Source organism: Lampetra planeri, chromosome 34 (assembly GCF_965212315.1).
Source record: "Lampetra planeri chromosome 34, kcLamPlan1.2.h2, whole genome shotgun sequence".
Lineage (NCBI taxonomy): Eukaryota > Metazoa > Chordata > Hyperoartia > Petromyzontiformes > Petromyzontidae > Lampetra > Lampetra planeri.
Window position 1 is genome coordinate 10,473,665 of NC_136140.1, and position 20,501 is coordinate 10,494,165.

General features: G+C 48.8%; 2 protein-coding genes across 2 annotated transcripts; one reads left to right on the forward strand and one right to left on the reverse strand.

Annotated features, from left to right (window-relative positions):
• Nucleotides 1–1,574: 1,574 nt before the first annotated feature.
• On the reverse strand, nt 1,575–7,107 carry PPIL1 (peptidylprolyl isomerase like 1). The gene is made up of 5 exons (XM_078610717.1): nt 7,033–7,107; nt 6,514–6,588; nt 5,056–5,210; nt 3,063–3,131; nt 1,575–2,522 (listed from the first exon to the last, which is right to left on the reverse strand). Exons 2-5 carry the CDS (start codon nt 6,567–6,569, stop codon nt 2,302–2,304), a joined length of 501 nt encoding a protein of 166 aa, XP_078466843.1. The 5' UTR covers nt 6,570–6,588; nt 7,033–7,107; the 3' UTR covers nt 1,575–2,301.
• Nucleotides 7,108–9,371: 2,264 nt separating this feature from the next.
• OGG1 (8-oxoguanine DNA glycosylase) lies at nt 9,372–20,008 on the forward strand. Its single transcript, XM_078610719.1, has 8 exons — nt 9,372–9,637; nt 11,182–11,362; nt 13,501–13,756; nt 14,072–14,251; nt 14,684–14,862; nt 15,620–15,767; nt 17,346–17,395; nt 19,265–20,008. The coding sequence occupies exons 1-8, from the start codon at nt 9,537–9,539 to the stop codon at nt 19,340–19,342; spliced, it is 1,173 nt and encodes a 390-aa protein (XP_078466845.1). The 5' UTR covers nt 9,372–9,536; the 3' UTR covers nt 19,343–20,008.
• Nucleotides 20,009–20,501: the final 493 nt, after the last annotated feature.

Sequence of the window (20,501 nt, forward strand, 5' to 3'; positions counted from 1 at the left end):
CCAGCCATGCTAACCGTAGGTGTCCACTGCACATTTCGTAATTTCTTTCCACTTTCCTCTGTCTTGTGTCAATATGCTCAAGTAATGCACAGCTTCCTGGTACCAATCGCTCATGCCGTCAAGCCATTCTCTGGCAGGTGTTAGACATGAGCTTCAGTTCCACGCACGTAAAAGAAAAATACTTGAAACTAATGTGATTGTTAGGCATTTGTATCAAGGTGTGTGTTTTGTTACCACAACATGTTGCCGACGTTCCCCACGCACATTAAAAATATTAATCCTGCACGGTATCCATGCCGCAGCATGCTGCCTCCGGGGTGAGAGCCAGTGTCACGCTGTGAAGTGAGGATGTTCAGCGTGCGCTATCCATGGCGTGCAGAAGTGGATCGTCTCGACCAAAAATCGGAAACCTGCAGCTCCGCAGCCCCACGAAGCTCTTCAAGGACCGCTGCTTGGTGACCTTATTTATTAAGGACCCATCGTCTCGTGTTCACCACATGTGCATTACGGCTCTTGAAATATTGAGTTTGTTTTACCGAATAAAACCAAAATGTTTCTTGTTACTTTGGTTGTCGACCTCTGGTCTAGAATCTCGTGGGGGTAGGAACATGGGTTCAAATCCAGCCTTTGGTGGAATCTTTTTTTAATCTAATAAATCAGCGGCCGCGCTTCCCACTGTTCGAGATGCGTGCTCTCTGGAGATGATCGTCTACGAACCCAAACCAGATATTTCACTCGCCGATACCACCTGGAAGTGACAGATTATTGGTTCCAATGCATTGGGGTGGCCAATCATCGTGAGTCATGTACTAACCATTTGAGCTGAGTGGGGTTATCAACAGAATTCACTCTCAGCCATATCAGCGCATCGGTCCTTCTAAAGATGCGTTACCAAATTTTGATCTGGCCTATGGACTATGAATTGAGAGGTTTCCGTCCGAAGTGGCGGGGGAGGAGGGGGGGTAAAATGCTTTAGGAATTAGTGGTCTTTTGTGATTGGCCACAAAGGGATGGTGCATTTAACGGAGGCCATGATGATGGACTTCCCCTAAGCCATATCCCACGGTGCTTCATAATGATCCATCTCGCTCCGGCACACGGGCTCATTGCATAGCTCCATCTCCACCTTGAGATATCATATGGGAAGCGTTCCTTGCGTTGGCTGCCTGCTCCACGGAAGCACAGGGCCAAGGTTCGGAAAATCGATAAATCATTGACAATGCAATCAATACATTTGTACCGATACACAATCTATTGATATTTTCAATTATATCTCTCCAAAGTTGATTCCAGGATCGTGAACGATGGCGGCGACTTGAATCGGCTGTCCAAAAGACAGATTTCACCGGTATAAAATTATGGGTATGATCTGAGTTTCTAGACAAGCAATTAGATTTTCGTTATGGTAGGGACAACGCAGTACTCCTGTACAAAGTGTATATCAAGAGTTTTTTCATGGGTCTTACCAACTGTTGTGTGGATATCAATGTTTCCGGAGACACCAACACGAAAGTTGCATCATCTCGAGCAAATAAATAAATTAAACGTTTGTGCAAGAAAACTGTTCTCTGGGATTACAAGTTTTAAAAAAAGTTTTATGGTAAGAAAATAGTTAACACCTTACAGCACGCACAGGGCCTCAGAGACAACAGGTGCACACCTCCAGCCAGCCACGCATGTACATCCATGTCGAATGGTGCATCTGTGATAACTCCACAAGTAGGGGGGCTAAATGACATCCTGGTGTTGGGGGCATGAGGGGGGCAGGGGAGCGGAGCCCGGATGGCAGCGCCACAGACGTTGAGTAGAAGACGAGCAAAGTCTACTGCACGGAGGAGCTGTCACCGAGGGAAAACGACACAAGGCGGTTTTGGTTTAACTGTGTGGAGGTGGTGTAGCCAACGACATCGGACAAGAGGTGGCTTCGTTTAACATGCATTTGTTAAGGGTTCAAAACCCCAAGTTCCGTTACACATGGATGATGGGAGGAAATGCACCTTTATCCAAATTGAGAGCACGGGTGCTGCGTCTGCCAGTCAACGCGGTTAACCCGTAATACCACCTGGGTCTGTCTCGTGACAACCTGCCACTACGACGCGTGACGCGGCCTCCAATCGCATCTATCCTGGCACAAGTGCCGTGGTGATGTCACTGCCACTCCGTGGCGAACGGCGACCATTATTGTTGCATATCCCCGTGTGACCGTGCGTTTGTGTCTGTGCGTGACTGTGTTCACCTGTGCGGGACTGTGTTCGCCTCCGCGTATGTCCGAGGTGCGAGAGTGCATGTGTGTGTGACGCGTCAGTCCGAGCAAGTGGCGCGTATGATGCTGATCTCTTCGACGGGCCGGTCCTGAGCCACCGTCTCAACAAGCCCAATGCGGTTGACCGTACTCATGCCGCGCGCCACGCGGGCGAAGATGGAGTGCTTGCCGTCGAGCCACTGCGTGGGCCCCAGCGTGATGAAGAACTGGCTGCCGTTGGTGTTGGGCCCCGAGTTCGCCATCGAGATGATGCCTGCACCTGTGTGGTGATGCGTGACAAAGTTAAGCGAAGAACCGATTTTTTTGCCTCCTGGAATTTTTAACCCAAGTTTATCCAAATTGTGCTATCGGGAGTCGTGCCACGAGATGTATCCTCTTGCATCTTTCAGAGCAGTGCAACGCTTCGTGTTGGAGAATGGCCCACGGAAGTGGATATCGCAGAGCAACCTCTGAGAACCATTCAAGTGTCCTCTGATATAACAGAGTAGGGGGCAGTCCACCTGCTCTGCATAGGAAAGTGAGGTTCGTCACATGGCATTGAAAATGAGATGTTAATCCTCAAGAACTGGAGTTCATCCAACCTAAGTACAGAACCAAACTTAAAGTGATAAAACCATCACCTTGCTAGACAACAGTTGAGAGCCCGGTTTAATCAGACACCTGCCTGGTTTCGAACTCAGGATGTCAGTGGTACCGGCTCAGCGCTCTGACCTCTTAGCCAACACCCCTGATCGGACACACGTGTTGCGAGCGCAAGCATCTTTTATTTGAATGTATGAATTGTTTTGGGTCAACTCACCTGTGTGCTTCAGGTCTGGATGGATCTCATCTTCGAAGTGTTTTCCATAGACGGAAGCTCCTCCCCGGCCTGTTGAACAGACACACAGACCCAGCCGTGTAACTACACAGAGCGTTGGGGAAAGAACTGTTCGCGAGCACCTAGTGAAGATCGGCATGGCACACGAGGAGGCGGCCAACAACATGCCCCTGTCTTCCCATTGCTGTTGTTAACACATTGCGCTCGTGGTGACCTCGTAGAGGCCCAGAACAGGTTCACCGCACACCACTGATTTCGTGGCTGGGAATCCAATTCAGGAGCCAGATTCAAAGCGCAGTACACTAAGCACACCTGATAACGGACGCTTGTGTTGCGCCCGAAACGTCGTGACTTGATTTATTTTATTTTATACCTACGTGACTTTACCGAAAGAACCATAGAGTATGGATCCCTGCAGTCACGAAAACTTCAAATCTAGAGATTACACTAAGCAATCGCACGCAGAGACAAAGAACCCCCGTATAGCCTTAACCGACTGTTGGGGCAAATGCTGTTAGCTGGCACCCCCACAACAAAAGCAAAGACAAAGATCTATCCATATAGCCTCAATAGACTGTTGTGGCAGGTGCTGTTAACGAACACCTATGAACCCCGGCATAGCACACGAGGGGCTGGGTAGCCAACACCACGCCTGGCCACCTTTGTCTCCCCAGTGGCGATGTTTACACACCGCACCAGGTACTCATTTGAGGCCGAGTCGCCCTCCGGGAGGCCCAGGACAGGTTCAGATAATTATGTAACACGATTTTTGTCCCTGGGTAGTAAGTGTTATTTTCTAATTGTTTATGCCTCAAAAGTATAGATAATGGCTATTATTCCCCACAAACTTTGCTTTTGTGACCAGGACTTTACGTGAAGGAATGACACAAATGCACACCACGTTTTCTCATTGAAAATAGGTACATTTCAAAATATCACTGTCCTGGTCACAAAAGCAAAGTTTGTGGGGAATAATAGCCATTTTCTGTACTTTTGAGGCATAAACAATTGGAAAATAACACTTACTACCCAGGATACATTTTTATTTTGTTACACAGCCACCGGTGTTGGCCGGGAGCGGGAATCTAACTCAGGTCGCCGGGTTCGTAGCGCAGCGTACTATAAGCCTCGGCAAGGTAAGGTAAAAGGTAAAAACAACGAGCCTAACTTTACCCTACCTTTTACCCTTACCCCATACAAATTACCCGATTACAGGGTAATTACTGGGGTACTACACATGAAAAAGGTTTATAACAGGTAAATGCTAGGTCGAGCGCTTTATTCACACAGAATACTCTCGATGATTCCAATCTTAAATGGAGGCCACGGACTGCGCCACGGAGCGTTTAGCGAGCGGTAAACAAGGTTTTTACCAGATAATACTTCACGCTACCTTTACCGTACCGGGTAATTCTTCCAAGCTACCTTTACCCTACCCTTTACCTTAGCCCTTGGCATGCCGACACCTTTACCCTTTACTTTTACCCTTTTACCCGGTAAAAAGGGTAAATTACCTTACCTTGCCGAGACCTAGCATACTAACTGCTTCACCACTACTCCCAATACACACTTCACCACACGCACACCTATCCATGAGCATTACGACAGTTTGTAAAGAAGCGTAGGGGCCTCTACACATGAAATCTAACGTGCCCTTTGCTTTATGAAAGAGCCAATGTTCAATGAAATGGAAAGGACGATTCAAGCTCTTGAAGTGATGGTTGCTTTAGGAGCCTCCTCTGCATTGCCGACACAACACACACGACCAATAATGACAGCAGCAAGAAGATCGAGGCAGAAACTGGAGGGGAGTAGAGAGACACGAGAAGGGAAGGGTAGGAGCGTGTGCGGAGGGGAGTAGAGTGAGGGGAAAGGTAGGAGAGTGTGTGTAGTAGAGTGAGATGAGAGGGGAGAGGAAGGAGAGTTCGATGAGAGGAGTAAAGCGATGTGAGAGAAGGCGTAGGAGAGATGGTACCTGTCCCCGTAGGGTCTCCGCCCTGGATCATGAATCCGCGGATGATCCTGTGAAAGCGAGTGCCATTGTAGTAGCCGCGCCGCGCTAGCTCAGCAAAGTTGCGGCACGTGCGGGGAGCGTGCATCCAGTAGAGCTCCAACACCACAGTACCCATCCTGCACCACACGACGGACATGCAATATACAGGCGACGTACATACAACACACATGCAATATACAGGCGACATACATACAACACACATGCAATGTACACACGACACACATGCGATATACAGCTGACATACACACGACACAAATTGCATATATAGTAGAACCTCGGAGATCGAACGCACCAGAACTCGAACAAATCGGTGTTCGAACGATATTTCCGATCATTTTTTGCCCCGGAAACCGAACGAAATTCGGAGGTCGAACGGGCAATCGCGACTTGAAAGAACCTGTACGGCTGAGACGCGTATGGCCAGCGTGCATGACGCTTGCCCAGACAAAGGTTTTACCACCTCCTCCTCCTCAACACCTTTCACTCAAGCCATCAACTCTCCTTACTACAGGTAAAGTGAAGTTCAATGTTCATTTATTTCATTTATTCCATATATTTATTCCATTTATTTATTGTGTTTCTTGTTTTTTGTATGATTTTATGCATGTAATTACTGTAAACTTCGTGTAAAAATGCTTTATAACGAGAGATTTCTTGTGTCTAGTACCAATTAATGTCATTTACATTAATTCTTATGGGAAAAATTAATTCGGTGTTCGAACAAATCGGTGTTCGAATGGCCTTTTGGAACGAATTAAGTTAGATCTCCAGGGTACAACTGTATAGGTGACTTACACACACACATGCGATATACAGGTGATGTACACACGACAAACATGTGATATACAGGTGACGTACATACGACACACGCACAACACCGCCACGGATGAGAGCGACTAGTGACACATCCATCGAAACCTCCAAGAGGACTTGCATCTCAAATGACATAGTCACTTTTTCTACATCAGCCATCAATTAATTCCTTTACTAACTACCATTACTGATATCTCCACTGCCAACAAAGATACAAATCCCCCGTATAGCCTCCAACAGACTGTTGGGGCAAGTGCTGTTAGCGAGCAACTATAAAGGCCAGAACGGCACACGAGGGGGTGGGTGGCCAGCACCACGCCCGGCCGCCTTTGTCTCTCTAGTGGCGATGTTTACAAACCGTTCTAAGTACTAATTTGAGGCTGAGTCGACCTAGGGGAAGCCCAGGACCGATTCAGATAATCGCCACTGGTGTTGGCCGTGAGCGGGAATCGAACTCGGGTCACCAGGTGCATAGGTTCGCTCACAGCTACACTGCTGCTCCCACCCCTACCAGCACATACTCCCACTACAAAAACTGCTCACACCACCATCACCACCACCACCAACTTCTATGGCGGTGGTGCCTGCAGGCAGGAGGGGCCTCACGTTGTTTCCAGCGTGATGGTGGAAGGCTGCCACGTCTCGGAAGGGAGGCCCGACATGCTGACTCGGCTGGAACTCCTGCAGCACAAGGGCCAGGCCGTGAGCCAGACATTAGTGGGATCACACACACAGACGCATACCAGCCAGGACGCATATACTGTTCATCATGTGCCACATTACACACACCCCACAACTCCTATACACCAGCCAACAGACCCCAGCCAGAGTCCCAACACCCCAGTCAGGGTCCCAACACCCCAGTCAGGGTCCCAACACAACAGCCAACACACACCGGCCAGGGACCCTACAGACCAGCCAAAGACCGCGCAAAGCACACTCCACTCAACACAATTGACTACACCACCACCATCACACAGCAGCAGTAGCAGCAGCCGAGCCGGCACTGTTATCGCCCCCGTGGATCCCTGCGCGTGGAGCCCACACGGCCCCGTTGTAGTGGAAGGGTCGTGAGACCCTGGGGGAGACCCTGGGGGAACCGGGATCGAGGGGACCCCCTCTCACCCTGCAGCAGCAGCAGAAGCAGCAGCCTCGTGGAACCCGGCCGCGCCACGCCGACTCGTGATTGGCCCCTGAGCCGGGCACGTGATGCGTCGTGGTGACGTAGCCAGTGAGGGAGGTCAGTGAGGGAGGCCAGGTCGGCCATCTTGCGTGGGGAAATAAATGAATAACAAAGCACAAGTTAAATAAATTATTAATGCTGATGAAAAATGTTTTATAAATTGACAATTGATTTGTTATCAATTAATTGTTTATTTTGTTATAAGTTAATAATACATTATTAGTGGATTAATACTAATTTAACAATTAATTGGTGATAAAATAATAAATTAACATGTATTTATGAGTTATAGATTTATAATAAATAAAATTACCCCCCCCCCCCCCCGTTTTCAAACTAGAGTTATTATAAGAATATAAATAACATTGTAGTCCTGTAAAATAAGCTTACCCGGCCTTTAGGGCCAGTGTTTTCTGGCGGGATTTGTTTAAAACCAGCAGTTTTCGACATGACAGTGAATTAGCGGTGTAACATAACAACAATCGGTTGGTACCCTTTGTGGCAGTAATCAAACAGGAAGTTGTGTTAAGCTGTTCAAACACCAAATAGAAACCTTTTGCAACGAATCAAGTACTGCATTAACCACACGTACACCTGTTTTTGCCAGAAAATGGGTAAAACCTATTCTTATTTTTCATACTTTGATATTGGCATCAAACAAACAAAAATGTCATCGTGATAGAGCGGTGTTCTTCACTCATCCTGAGAGAGAGGGGGCCACTTTCACCACCGCACATTTGAAACCATTGGGGGTATGACAGCAACACGATGATGGGGGGTTGTTTTCACTTGTTGTGGATTGTCGACGGGGCCACCAGGGGCCGCACTAAAGGCCACCAGGGGCCGCACTAAAGGACACCAGGGACCTCACTAAAGGCCACCAGGGACCTCACTAAAGGCCACCAGGGACCGCACTAAAGGCCACCAGGGACCTCACTAAAGGCCACCAGGGGCCGCACTAAAGGCCACCAGGGACCTCACTAAAGGCCACCAGGGACCTCACTAAAGGCCACCAGGGACCTCACTATAGGCCACCAGGGACCGCACTAAAGGCCACCAGGGACCTCACTAAAGGCCACCAGGGACCGCACTAAAGGCCACCAGGGACCGCACTAAAGGCCACCAGGGACCGCACTAAAGGCCACCAGGGACCTCACTAAACGCCACCAGGGACCGCACTAAAGGCCACCAGGGACCGCACTAAAGGCCACCAGGGACCTCACTAAAGGCCACCAGGGACCGCACTAAAGGCCACCAGGGGCCGCACTAAAGGCCACCAGGGACCTCACTAAAGGCCACCAGGGACCGCACTAAAGGCCACCAGGGACCGCACTAAAGGCCACCAGGGACCTCGCTAAAGGCCACCAGGGACCGCACTAAAGGCCACCAGGGGCCGCACTAAAGGCCACCAGGGACCTCACTAAAGGCCACCAGGGACCGCACTAAAGGCCACCAGGGGCCGCACTAAAGGCCACCAGGGACCTCACTAAAGGCCACCAGGGGCCACACTAAAGGCCACCAGGGACCGCACTAAAGGCCATCAGGGACAGCACTAAAGGCCACCAGGGGCCGCCAGTGACCCGCGGGCCATGCAATGAAGAACGCTGCCCTATAGCAATGGAGGATCAGCAATCGCGCTTCGTGTGCCTGACGCGAGTTATTATTCTTGAGTAGGTGTAGCGTGTCGCATGAAACAAAGGGAAATATGTAAGTGTATTGACCATAGCTGTCAACCCCATACGTTTGATCCCGTATTCTTGTACAGGGAAATTGAGTTTTCAGGTCCATACGGCGTACAGCCGTTTCAATCTGGGCAAAAACTTGTTTGTGTCTATTTGTTTGTGTTTCTCCCTTGTGATGGGACTTTGTAGGATGAACGTTGAGATTTATAAGGGGCACGGGGTGACCAATAAGGTCTGAATGTGTCTGTAATAAAGTAGGGCACTGATAAGGGGTCGACAAGTATGCGACCGTGCCATGGAGTCAACATTGGGGGGGCCCAAATCTTCCAGGGGGTCTGGGCGTCCCTCCCCAGAAAAAAATAATAATATAAATTTGAAAACAAATTTCCTGATATTTCCTGCCTAAAATATAAAAAAAAATAATAAAAAAATAAAACTATTAAATATTTTATTTTTTATTATGTTTTATTTTTATGTTTAATTTATATTATTTTATTATTTCCCTTCTACGTGACTTGCCCGAAAGAACCAATAAGATGAATCCCTGCAGTCACGAAAGCTTTAAATCGAAATTTAACTCTCAGCTTCTCTCTCCCTACGTAACATGTCCGTCCTCGCTGCGCTGAGCGCGGCATCGGCGCCAAATTCGGGGTCCGCGTGGCCGGGGGGGGGGGGTCTCGGTTGTCTCGCATCCCGAGGGAGGTTCCGTGTGACCGGGGGTCTCGTGGGGTCCGTGTGGCCGGGGGGGGTCTCGGTTGTCTCACATGTCGGGGGCCGCGATGGGGATGCGGGCCTGGCGCTCCCTCCCGTGCCGCCAGGCGGAGCTGAGGCTGGACATTACCCTGGCGTGCGGGCAAGCCTTCAGGTGAGTGAGGGCCTTCAGGTGGGCAAGGGCCTTCAGGAGGGTGAGGGCCTTCAGGAGGGTGAGGGGCTTTCAGGTGGGCGAGCGCCTTCAGGAGGGCGAGGGCCTTCAGGTGGGTGAGGGCCTTCAGGAGGGTGAGGGCCTTCAGGAGGGTGAGGGGCCTTCAGGAGGGTGAGGGCCTTCAGGAGGGTGAGGGGCCTTCATGTGGGCGAGGGCCTTCAGGAGGGCGAGGGCCTTCAGGAGGGTGAGGGCCTTCAGGAGGGTGAGGGCCTTCAGGAGGGCGAGGGCCTTCAGGAGGGTGAGGGCCTTCAGGAGGGTGAGGGCCTTCAGGAGGGTGAGGGCCTTCAGGTGGGCGAGGGCCTTCAGGAGGGTGAGGGCCTTCAGGTGGGTGAGGGCCTTCAGGAGGGTGAGGGCCTTCAGGTGGGTGAGGGGCCTTCAGGAGGGCGAGAGCCTTCAGGTGGGTGAGGGGCCTTCAGGAGGGCGAGGGCCTTCAGGAGGGTGAGGGCTTTCAGGTGGGTGAGGGCCTTTAGGAGGGCGAGGGCCTTCAGGAGGGTGAGGGCCTTCAGGAGGGTGAGGGCCTTCAGGTGGGTGAGGGCCTTCAGGTGGGTGAGGGCCTTCAGGAGGGTGAGGGCCTTCAGGTGGGTGAGGGCCTTCAGGAGGGTGAGGACCTTCAGGAGGGCGAGGGGATGAACCCCTGGATTGGGGGGCTCATGGACTAAGAACTGCACGGGAGGGGGTCTCTCTCCGAGTGAAAGATGTGGGGGGGTGTTTTCTTGTTATCACGATTGTCGAACAAAGGCCCACAACGCCAAGCAGCCAGCGACAAACAGCACTATTGAAGTTACAATGGATAAGAGTTGGCACGTTTCTTGAAATGGACCTGCAGTGAACTGCGGTCATAACGCAATTGCTTTTGAAATCTCAGCTAACAGTGCAGCTGTGATTATATTTGAGAGGAGGCACCCTCGTGAAGATGGCTACTTAGGAGAGGAGGACCCCGACTTATAGGGACACCTCTGGTGTGGGAAGGGGCCGTCCATAAATGACGTCACGCGATTTTGGACGAATTTTGACCCCCCCCCCCCTCGTCACACGGCGTCACAAAAAGTCAGACCCCCCCTCAAATATGACGTCACAAAGCTCTGCCCCCCCCCCCCACAAAAATGAAACATGCTTCAAATCGCTTTAAACTATTGTCATTGTAGTGCATATTTAATGTGGCGCTGCACTCTTGATGTTGTATGAGAAAACATTTATTAAAAAGTCGATTTAATTAAATAGAACGTGTTGTCTATATTTATTTAAAGTTGCGCATTTTGATGTGACGTCACATTTGTCAACCCCCCCCCCCTCGTTACACATCCTCACAAATTTCTGACCCCCCCCCCTAGGTGCGTGACGTCATTTATGGACGGCCCCGAAACCCTTTAACAAAGATACCCCTGGAGAGAGAGAGAAGTCCCGTGCAGAATACAGCCGCCCCCCCTACCCCACAGCAGTGCAAGAGGTGGCGGTGGTGACCCCATGAGTCATGGCATTTGTTGCAGGTGGCGTCAGCAGGAGTCGGGTGGCCTCTGGCGCTGCGTGCTCGGACGCCGCCTCTACGAGCTGTCCCAGCGGGGAGACCTCCTCCTGTACCGCGTGCTGCCCCCGGGGCAACCCGCCACCGACGTGGAGGAGACGGAGCACGGCGGCAAGAGGCGCAAGACGGCTGGCAAGCTCGCCCCGGTGAGAAAACCGCGGGCGCCACGGTGGCTAGGAGATGTTAACTGCCTCGCCTGGTATACAGGAGGTCGTGGGTGAGATCCCGACCCTGACCCCTGCTGTATGTTTGTAATGGAGCATGTTCTCCCTGTGGTCGTGTGGATTCTTTCTCTGGGCCACCCCGGTTTTGTTCCCTCCACATTTAGAAACACGTGCTTAAGAGTATCTGGCTGCTATAAATCTCCAAATTTGTGGCCAGGTGGCTTCTGAAAAAGAGCTATAGACCTCAGTGGGCCTTACCTGGTACAATAAAAAATTGTTTGGCTTTTAACAGAAGGGTCGTGGCCGCAACAAGAGCTGGTTGTGTCACTGTGGTGAAAGTGCAGCCCTGCAATTTGCTTTGCTGATGACACTGCTGGTGGAAGGGCCTCCTCTACAGAGAGCTCTTTAGGGAGCTCCTCTCGAGGTATTTTGGCATTCGGTACAGGCCTACCTCGGTGTCATGGCTCCTTCGGGACCAGAGCACCGCAATATACCGAAAATGGCAATAAAGCGAGTCACATGCTGTTTTTTCACATGGCTATGCATATACAAGCCTTAAAACACGTTTAAACTACACTATATTCAACGCGCAATGCAGCTACAGTATGCCTAAATAAAAAAGTTAAAATTACGCCGACTGACTCGCTAAGTTCACATGAAAAAAGCGGGAGTTTCAGATGATGATAAGCCAATCAGATTGTAAGTAATTATTCATCGACTCTTATTCTCCTGCTAAGTTGAGAATCATGAGATGCGACATTTATCTTGAGATGCGACATTTAAAAAAAGAGCGCAATTATAGCGAAGTGCAATAATGCGAGGTACGCCTGTGCTGTACTCTTCCCCGCACTGGCCATTCATCCTGGAAGAGGTGGGGGTATCCACGCTTACCCCCACCCAAGGCCGTAGCCATGGAGTCAACATTGGGGGGGGACCAATTTTTCCAGGTCTGGGGGTCCCCCCCCCAAAAAAATCTAATTTCGAAAACGAATTTCCTGCCTAAAATATTTTTAAAAATCACTAACACAAAGGATTGACTTTTTCTTTATTTTTAACAATAATGTCTAATAGTCTATTGTATTACATTGCTCTGTTTTTTCTTTTTAACATTTTCTTGTTTCATTGTATGTAATGGCAGAGATTAGGGATTTATAAAGTACAACCATAACCACAATCATATAAACAGAAATCTATTTTATAGCAATATATTGGGGGGGACATTTTGAGCATATTTGAATATTGGGGGGGATGTGTCCCCCCCAATATATATTATAATCACGGCCTTGCCCCCACCACACGCCATCGGCCGATAAACTATTTGATGTACCCATTTAAACTCATGGACAGAGGTCGATGTTTAGAAACTTGCCCATTGTTTCAACCGCCTTGCCGGGAGGTTGAACTGGTGACTTCTGAATTGAAATTTGAGTGTTCCAATCATTACACGACGGCATCATCCTTCTTGATGAAATTTAAGATGACACTTGAATGCAATGGTTCAATGGTGATGTTTTGTGACTCAAGGTTGAGGAGGCTTCAATTCCACCCCAGATTTTCCGGTGTTTGGTGATAGCTCGTGCAGGTGGACTAATGGTGAATTGAAACACGAGTGCTGGGTGCCCACCAGACCATTTCTGAGAAGCTGCATGTGCCCGTCTGGTGGAGAATGCGGTGATTATGAAGCCACTGCCACCAAATTCCAGCTTCTCACTGGGTCTCTATGCAAGCCTGTGGGTTGCTGTGTGAGTCTTTGGGTCTCGATGCGAGTCTGTGGGTTTCTGCCATTAACTTGTCATCTCAACCACAGTGACCTGCAGTAGACACTGGCCTGGCTGTAAAACACTTTAAAGGGTGAATGTAGGCAAACTGATTTCTGAATTTCAAAAACATGGGAAGGGGTACATGTAAAAACATCACTATCAGCCCTGATATATCCACTGCTGGATGGAGGCATCCCAAACCTGTCGCCATTTCGGTCCTTTGACGCAACAATCCATCTAGTTTCCTGTGTGCGACCTTATTTCATCGCTCCATCTCTGGTGGTTGAGTAAACACTGAATCAGAATTCGCTTCCAATAAACCATAGATTTTTAAAAATCTCATTAAATTTTGCATCATAGGAGCAGGACCCGGGGTCCCAACCCTGCCACGCAAACAAGCGCAAATCCAAGCGAGGCGGTGGCAAAACTCCCAATGTAAACGGCACGGACGACATCATTGGCGGTAGCAACAATGTGGTGGAAGACGGTGGTGACGAGGAGGGGAGCGGAGCGGCGCTGCGTGATTACCTGCAGCTGGGAGTGGCACTGGAGCAGCTGTACGAAGAGTGGAGTCGCGTCGATCCGCACTTCGCTCGTGTCGCCGGACACTTTCCTGGTGCGCATGCTCGCTCGCATCTTCGCACGCACGCACACACACTAATGTGCGCATGTACACACACGTGCTCTCGGTGACGCCTACAAGCTCATGATTCCACGCGTCGCGTACAGATGCTCTGCTCCATCTGCGTTGATGTGATGGAGGTGGTATTGGTGGCTTCTACTGTCAATGCCTGTCCATGAAAATAACTTTACAGTGTCGGCACGGGTATCTGCCTATCTCTGCATGAATTTTTCCGCAACTTCCAGGCGACTTCTTTAACCTTGGATAAAATCGCGGATGACAGGAATATCCCCTCCTGTGTATCTGCAGGAGTGCGGGTGCTTCGTCAGGACCCCGTGGAATGTCTCTTCTCCTTCATCTGCACCTCCAACAACCACATCTCACGCATCACCGTCATGCTGGAGCGGCTGTGTGCTTCGCTGGGCGAGCTCGTGTCCACGCAGGATGGCGTCGCCTACCACTCTTTCCCCTCTCTGCAGGCGCTCTCCGGTGCGTTTTGTGCATGGCATGTCGTCACAGCAGCATCATGATGATGATAAACATCATCCTCATCATATTAGTATTAATACAGTCAACTCTCAAATATGTGGTGTAATGGGTTGGAAGGGTGGCACAGATACCACAGAGCTGAAATAATTTCGTGACCCAATTTCCATACAGCAGAGGGCAGCACTTTTCCACTCTGCCACATCAAAGTAATGCTGCATTCCAGAACCAAATTTAATATCGTGGGCTTTTGGTGCAATTACCGGTGACTGGGCGAAGACCACCGACTCGGTACACTTGAGAACCGGGTTTAATCACGGGCGGCCGAAACCCGGATTCGTACTGAGGGTTTCAGTGGGTTCAGAGCCACCTGGCCACCTCGCAATATCTTGTTCCATTTATCCTTTAATCACCCGACTCTCCGTGTCTACGCAGGGGACGGTGTGGAGGAGCAGCTGCGTGAGCTGGGATTCGGCTACCGCGCCGGCTTCGTGGCCAAGAGCGCTCGCGCCGTACTGCAGAGGGGTGGCGCCCCCTGGCTGACGTCGCTCCGCACCGCGCCGCTCGCCGAAGCCCGGGCGCAGCTCGTGCAACTGCCCGGCGTAGGGGCCAAGGTCGGTGTGGTGGCGGTGGCGGCGGCGATGATGATCGTTTGAAAGCATTAATGCATTAGCTCTGTCTGTTCATATACGGTGGACTGGGGAGAGAAAGGTTACTCTCCTAAAGATGATCCAATATGAACAAAACCTTTGTGTATAGTTGTATTGCTATTGAGAAATTGATATAGGTGATCAACGGGGTGCCCAAAGCTTGGAGACAATTTACAAATATGTATATATGTTTACCCTTACAGCTACTACATCGTCTTCCGTACTGCTAGTTGAATGCTTCTGAAGATAAGCACATGTTGGAAAGCATTACAGAATTCATGCATGTGCACGATGTTTCTAAGTTGTTTGTAATTTCATAATGTTACAAGCAATAATCAGTTTAGATCATGCAAACATTCAGAACATCACAATCTAGTAAAATGTAATATTCCATTAAGTGCCTGCCATAACTTCGTGGCATAATACAGTGATGACTGGTATCCACATCTGCACGTCAATTTGTCGTATTTAATCGTTGGCGACAGGGACCACCTTTAACGTTTACTCTTAATAAACAGGTGGTGCGTTAAACGCTAAAACTGTAGAAAAGCAGAGAGAGGAGGAAAGGTTTCACTTTGGCTCAAAGGTAGAATTTGTACTCAAGCCCAGGCAGGTGGCCCCCCAAAATCCTGTGAGCCAAGTCACTGCCCCCCTTTCCCTGGAAATGTTTTGCCTTTTAAATCGATGTTCCCGGACCGTTGCCAATAGTTGTCAATTGCAGGTGGCTGACTGCGTGTGCCTCATGTCGCTGGACAAACCGCATGCCGTACCAGTGGACACGCACGTGTGGCAGATCGCACAGCGAGACTACCACACCACGCTGGGCAGTGGGCGCAAGAGCCTGACTGACAAGACCTACGTTGCAGTGGGTGAGTAGCACGCACGCACGCACGCAGATGCACGCAGACTCACACCGACAGATGTGTATACACAAATACGCGTACGTATGCGCCCACACACACTCGCATGGATATCAGCTGTTCACGGACAAAAACAAGCAGCCCAAGGGATACTTTACACACGGACATGTGTATAAAGCACACAGCCTTTATTCAAGATCCGACCATGTCCATCCAGTGCTCGCTGAGCTGCATTGGCTTCCGCTTGCCGAACGAAAACATTATAAGGTCGCACTCATTATACACAAATTGCTTGCCATAAATAAACCACAAAATCTTGCTGATCTTGTCAAGGATCATAAACCATCATGCAAACTCCGGTCATCCCCACAGCGGCTTTTGGCTAACCATTGAACAAAGACAGTCACCGCATCACGCGGCTTCAGATGCACCTCTGCATCCGCCTGTAACTCTCTCCCTTCGGACATTAGGAAGCCACTGGAGCTATGCACTTTTAAATCATCTAGGTTGAAAACATTTCTTTAGAACTGCTTTTTGTGTGCAATTTGTTGTCCTTCCTCCGCACCTCCGATTAGCACGGTTGGCTACGTACGGTGCGAAAGATGTTCAATATACATACATCTATCCATCAGCATTTCCTGAAGAAGTGCATTGTGGTCCTGTAGACTTGGGCTGCCATAGCAATAAATGTGTGCAATGTAACCAACTGACCACCCCAGGGGATGTCAGCCACCGTCATTGTTAGTTCCATAATTGTTCATCACAGGCCAATATGTTCAGGAACTAAATGGCAACGTCAAGGTCTTCTCTCTGCGAGAGGGCTTCAAGAGAGAGTTTGTGTAGTTTAGTTTGTGGGAGAACTGGAGGACACAGGAGTCGGTGCTAGTTTTCATTGGCCAATATTACTCATAGTTTCACCCGTTGCTAAACAGGTTTTTGAATATAAAGTTGAGTCAGCCGACTGAATTTATCAAAATACAATAAGAGGGGATTCATCTTCTTGGTTCTTTCGGTAAAGTCATGTAGAAGGGAAATAATAAAATAATAATAAAACATAATAAAATTCTCATGACGTTTCGAACAGGGCTGTGGGAAAGACAGCGTCCAAATGAACATTCATTCATTCGGACGCTGTCTTTCCGACAACCCTGTCCTTCACCTGAGGACGGCTGCTTGCATTGTGGCCGAAACATCGTGAGAATTTAATTTGATTATGTTTTATTTTTATTATTTTATTATTTCCCTTCTACGTGACTTTACCGAAAGAACCAAGAAGATGAATCCCTGCAGTCACGAAAGCTTTAAATCGAAAAATAAGAGGGGAGTTGTGTATAGTTGTATGTAGAGTTCGGTTTAACTCCTCTGCATATTGTGGCCGACACCACTATATAACATTCTCATTCTTGACATCGATTCAACTTTTAGTCGTAGTTCTATTCCATTTATTGACCAAAACTACATCGTTCACTGTGATCGTTTTTGTTAACAATACAAATAATACTGTCCGCATAGTGCAGTGGTGCTCTTTTTGGTATCAAGTGTCAAGGTGAATGTGTCTGCCCCGTGTTTGTGCCCGTGTGCGTTTAGCGGACTTCTTCCGTGAGCTGTGGGGGCCGTATGCCGGCTGGGCGCAGTCGGTGAGTGCCAAGGGCCAATGTGGTCGATCACATACCGCGTTACTGTTTGTAGTGGATGCCCCGTGCCGGACACAGCACTGACCTCTATTCTATGGATGATGCGCTAATATCCCTAGAAGCACAAAGAAGCTGTCATTGGGCAATATTAATTGATAAGGAAATTGCCCAAAGATCTGAAATTTATTGATCAGATTCGTTAATACCATTCCAAAGTCCAAACAATCTGCGACGTGTGCCCAATTGCTCACGATTCCTAGATTTCGTACCCAACTTGGTTCAAAAGCGTTTCCTGTAGCTGCTCCAACGTTTTGGAACCAACTCGTGTCTTCTCTGGGGATCTCCACTCTGCCATCTCTGTACTCTTAAACATTATAAATATTATAATTAACTTTATTTTTGTGATCATGTTTAATCATTGATTTGAAACGCTTGCTGCCATGTTTTGTCTGCTGGCCGAGTCACCTTTGAAAAAGAACTGTGTAACTCAATCGTTTATTTACTTGGATAATACACTTCTGATTCTGATGCAGATCTGTGTTGCGACTGAGCAATTTTGTCCAAATACAGTGACACTGTTATCGGGTTTCCCAAACAACTAAATCTTGCGAAAGTGATGAGCGATCTTTCTAGAACTTGTCTACTAATATCTAGCAAACGTTGAGGTTTGTTGGGGCGACTTTCCACATGAACACAGTTGGCAACACTGGTGCAGATAGGAGCCCTCGTTTACCGCTGGGCCAGCTCCATGATGCCGGACATACTTTTATGACACTTTAAAAATTATGGGCTAATAATTCGTATATTCAGCAAGAAGCTTTCTTCACCTGGGCATAGTGTGTAAATTCAGGCAGAAGTAATTAGTACATTTTTCAGAAATGCTCATAATCCCTTGGTGGCATATGTACTCTGATGAACTGGCTTGTTCATCTCTGCTGGGATGGTGATAGTGCAGTTTTCTGTACTTAACAAAAGATTGACTTATTCTGTACGAGCCATGTTTTCGAACACCACAGATAATTACCTTCCAAATGACTCCTGTATATATGAATCGGATTCATTTTTAAATCCTTTATATTAAGTTCGCTTGCTTGCGTGCTTGCGTGCTTGCTTGCTTGCTTACGACCGTGCAAATCTTCCGGTCGTGTTTTAACCCACTTCCCGTGATCCAATCGAGCTGACATTTTGTACACAGACTCGTTGTGCGAGACAATTAATGTTCGTGAATTTTTTTTTCAAAAATTTTACACTTTTTAGGCAAAAAAAAATATATTTTACATTTATTCAAATAGAACTCATTCATGTCTTTGGCTGAACGTCACAGTGTAGGAGCCCAGAGCGTGACACCTCCACAGGCCCTGGCGGAGTAGCGCAGTTGGTAGCGCCCTCGCTTCCCATGCCAAAGGTCGCGGGATCGATCCCCGCGTCCTCCACAGGCGAATATATTTTTAAATCCTTTATATTAAGTTTGCTTGCTTGCTTAGGACCGTGCAAATCTTTCGGTCGTTTTTTAACCCACTTCCCGTGATCCAATCGAGCTGACATTTTCCACACAGACTCGTTGTGCGTAACAATTAATGTTCGTGATATTTTTTTCCCAAAATGTTACACTTTTTAGGACAAAAATATTATATTTAATTACCAATTGCTTAATGGTGCAATGCAATCATCTGACCCATAGGTGGCCATCTCAAGCCAGAGGACGAGAGGACTCTAGCCGCCACGCATATAAAGGATGTATAGTGAAAAACTTTGTTTTTACTGGTTATACTTATTTATTTTGACAAGAGGTTGCCTAACTTGTGGAACTGCCCTGCTGCCAAAGCAGACCCAGAGATCATTCATGTTCCCATCTGTGCGGACCACTCACAGGTGCTGTTCAGTGCCGACCTGCCCAAGTTCAAGAGCTACAAATCCGAGGAAGCAAAGAAAACCGGGAAATCATGTTGATGCTGCTGTGCTCACCGCATAGAACGATGCCCACTGCAGCCATGCAGACTTTTGGGGGAAAGGCTGTTGGCCAACATCAATTAAGGACAGCACGGATGCGTTAGGCGGTGGTGTCGTCGGAACCATGCCTGGCTGTCTTTGTCTTCCCAGTGCTAATGTTTACAGTCTTTCAAAGCTGAAGACTCCCTAGATAGGGTTGGAAACCACTGAAGTTAGCTGTGGCTGGGAATCAAACTCAGGTCAATGGGTTTGCAGCGCAGTGAACTAACCACTGCACCACTGCTGCCTACATGCATGTACCCACTCACACGGCAATACATGTACATGCATGCACACATACACACATGCACACCCCAACACACTTTCACATGCACACATTCACATCCCAAGATACACCTGCACGTTCACACCGACATACGTTTGCGCACACACACACTACCCGTGCACCCCATATTATGCCCCTTGACTCGCGTACACACACTCCTGCTTATCCTGTACAGTTCAACGTGCATTCACACAGCCAGACAATACACACTTGGCATTGCGTACACTGACACGTGTATGCACTCCCACTAGAAATCTGATACGCAAACACGCCAGTGTAGACCTTTGGGAAAAAAATTATGCCGTTTTAGTTTTTTACAAATAAATACTGTAAAGATGAAATAACACAAACGAGCCAGTCTTTTGGAGTTGGCAGACGCAGCCGTGTGGTCTGGTTCTCCAGGCGCTTATGACTGCAACTCGCCACGTCTCGCTCAGCAGGGAAACTGGACCACAGACATCATCGTCGCGCCAACGGATAACCGATCCCAGACCGCGGTGGCCACCGGCAATGATTTCATATAAAATATCGTTCCTCTAAACCAGGGGTCCTCAAACTACGGGCCGCGGGCCACATGCGGCCCGCCGAGGACATTTATGCGGCCCATGGTCACTAATTGGGCTGCGCTGGTGAGCACTAATTGGGCTGCGGAGGTGAGCACTCATTGGGCTGCGGTGGTGGGCACTGATTGGCGTGCGCTGGTGAGCACTGATTGGGCTGCGGTGGCGAGCACTGGCCCCCTGTTTAAAAAGTTTGAGGACCCCTGCTCTAAACCATCGTCAAGCCACGAACGTTGACCCTTACTACAAACTCTGACCGTCTACTTTTCCCAGT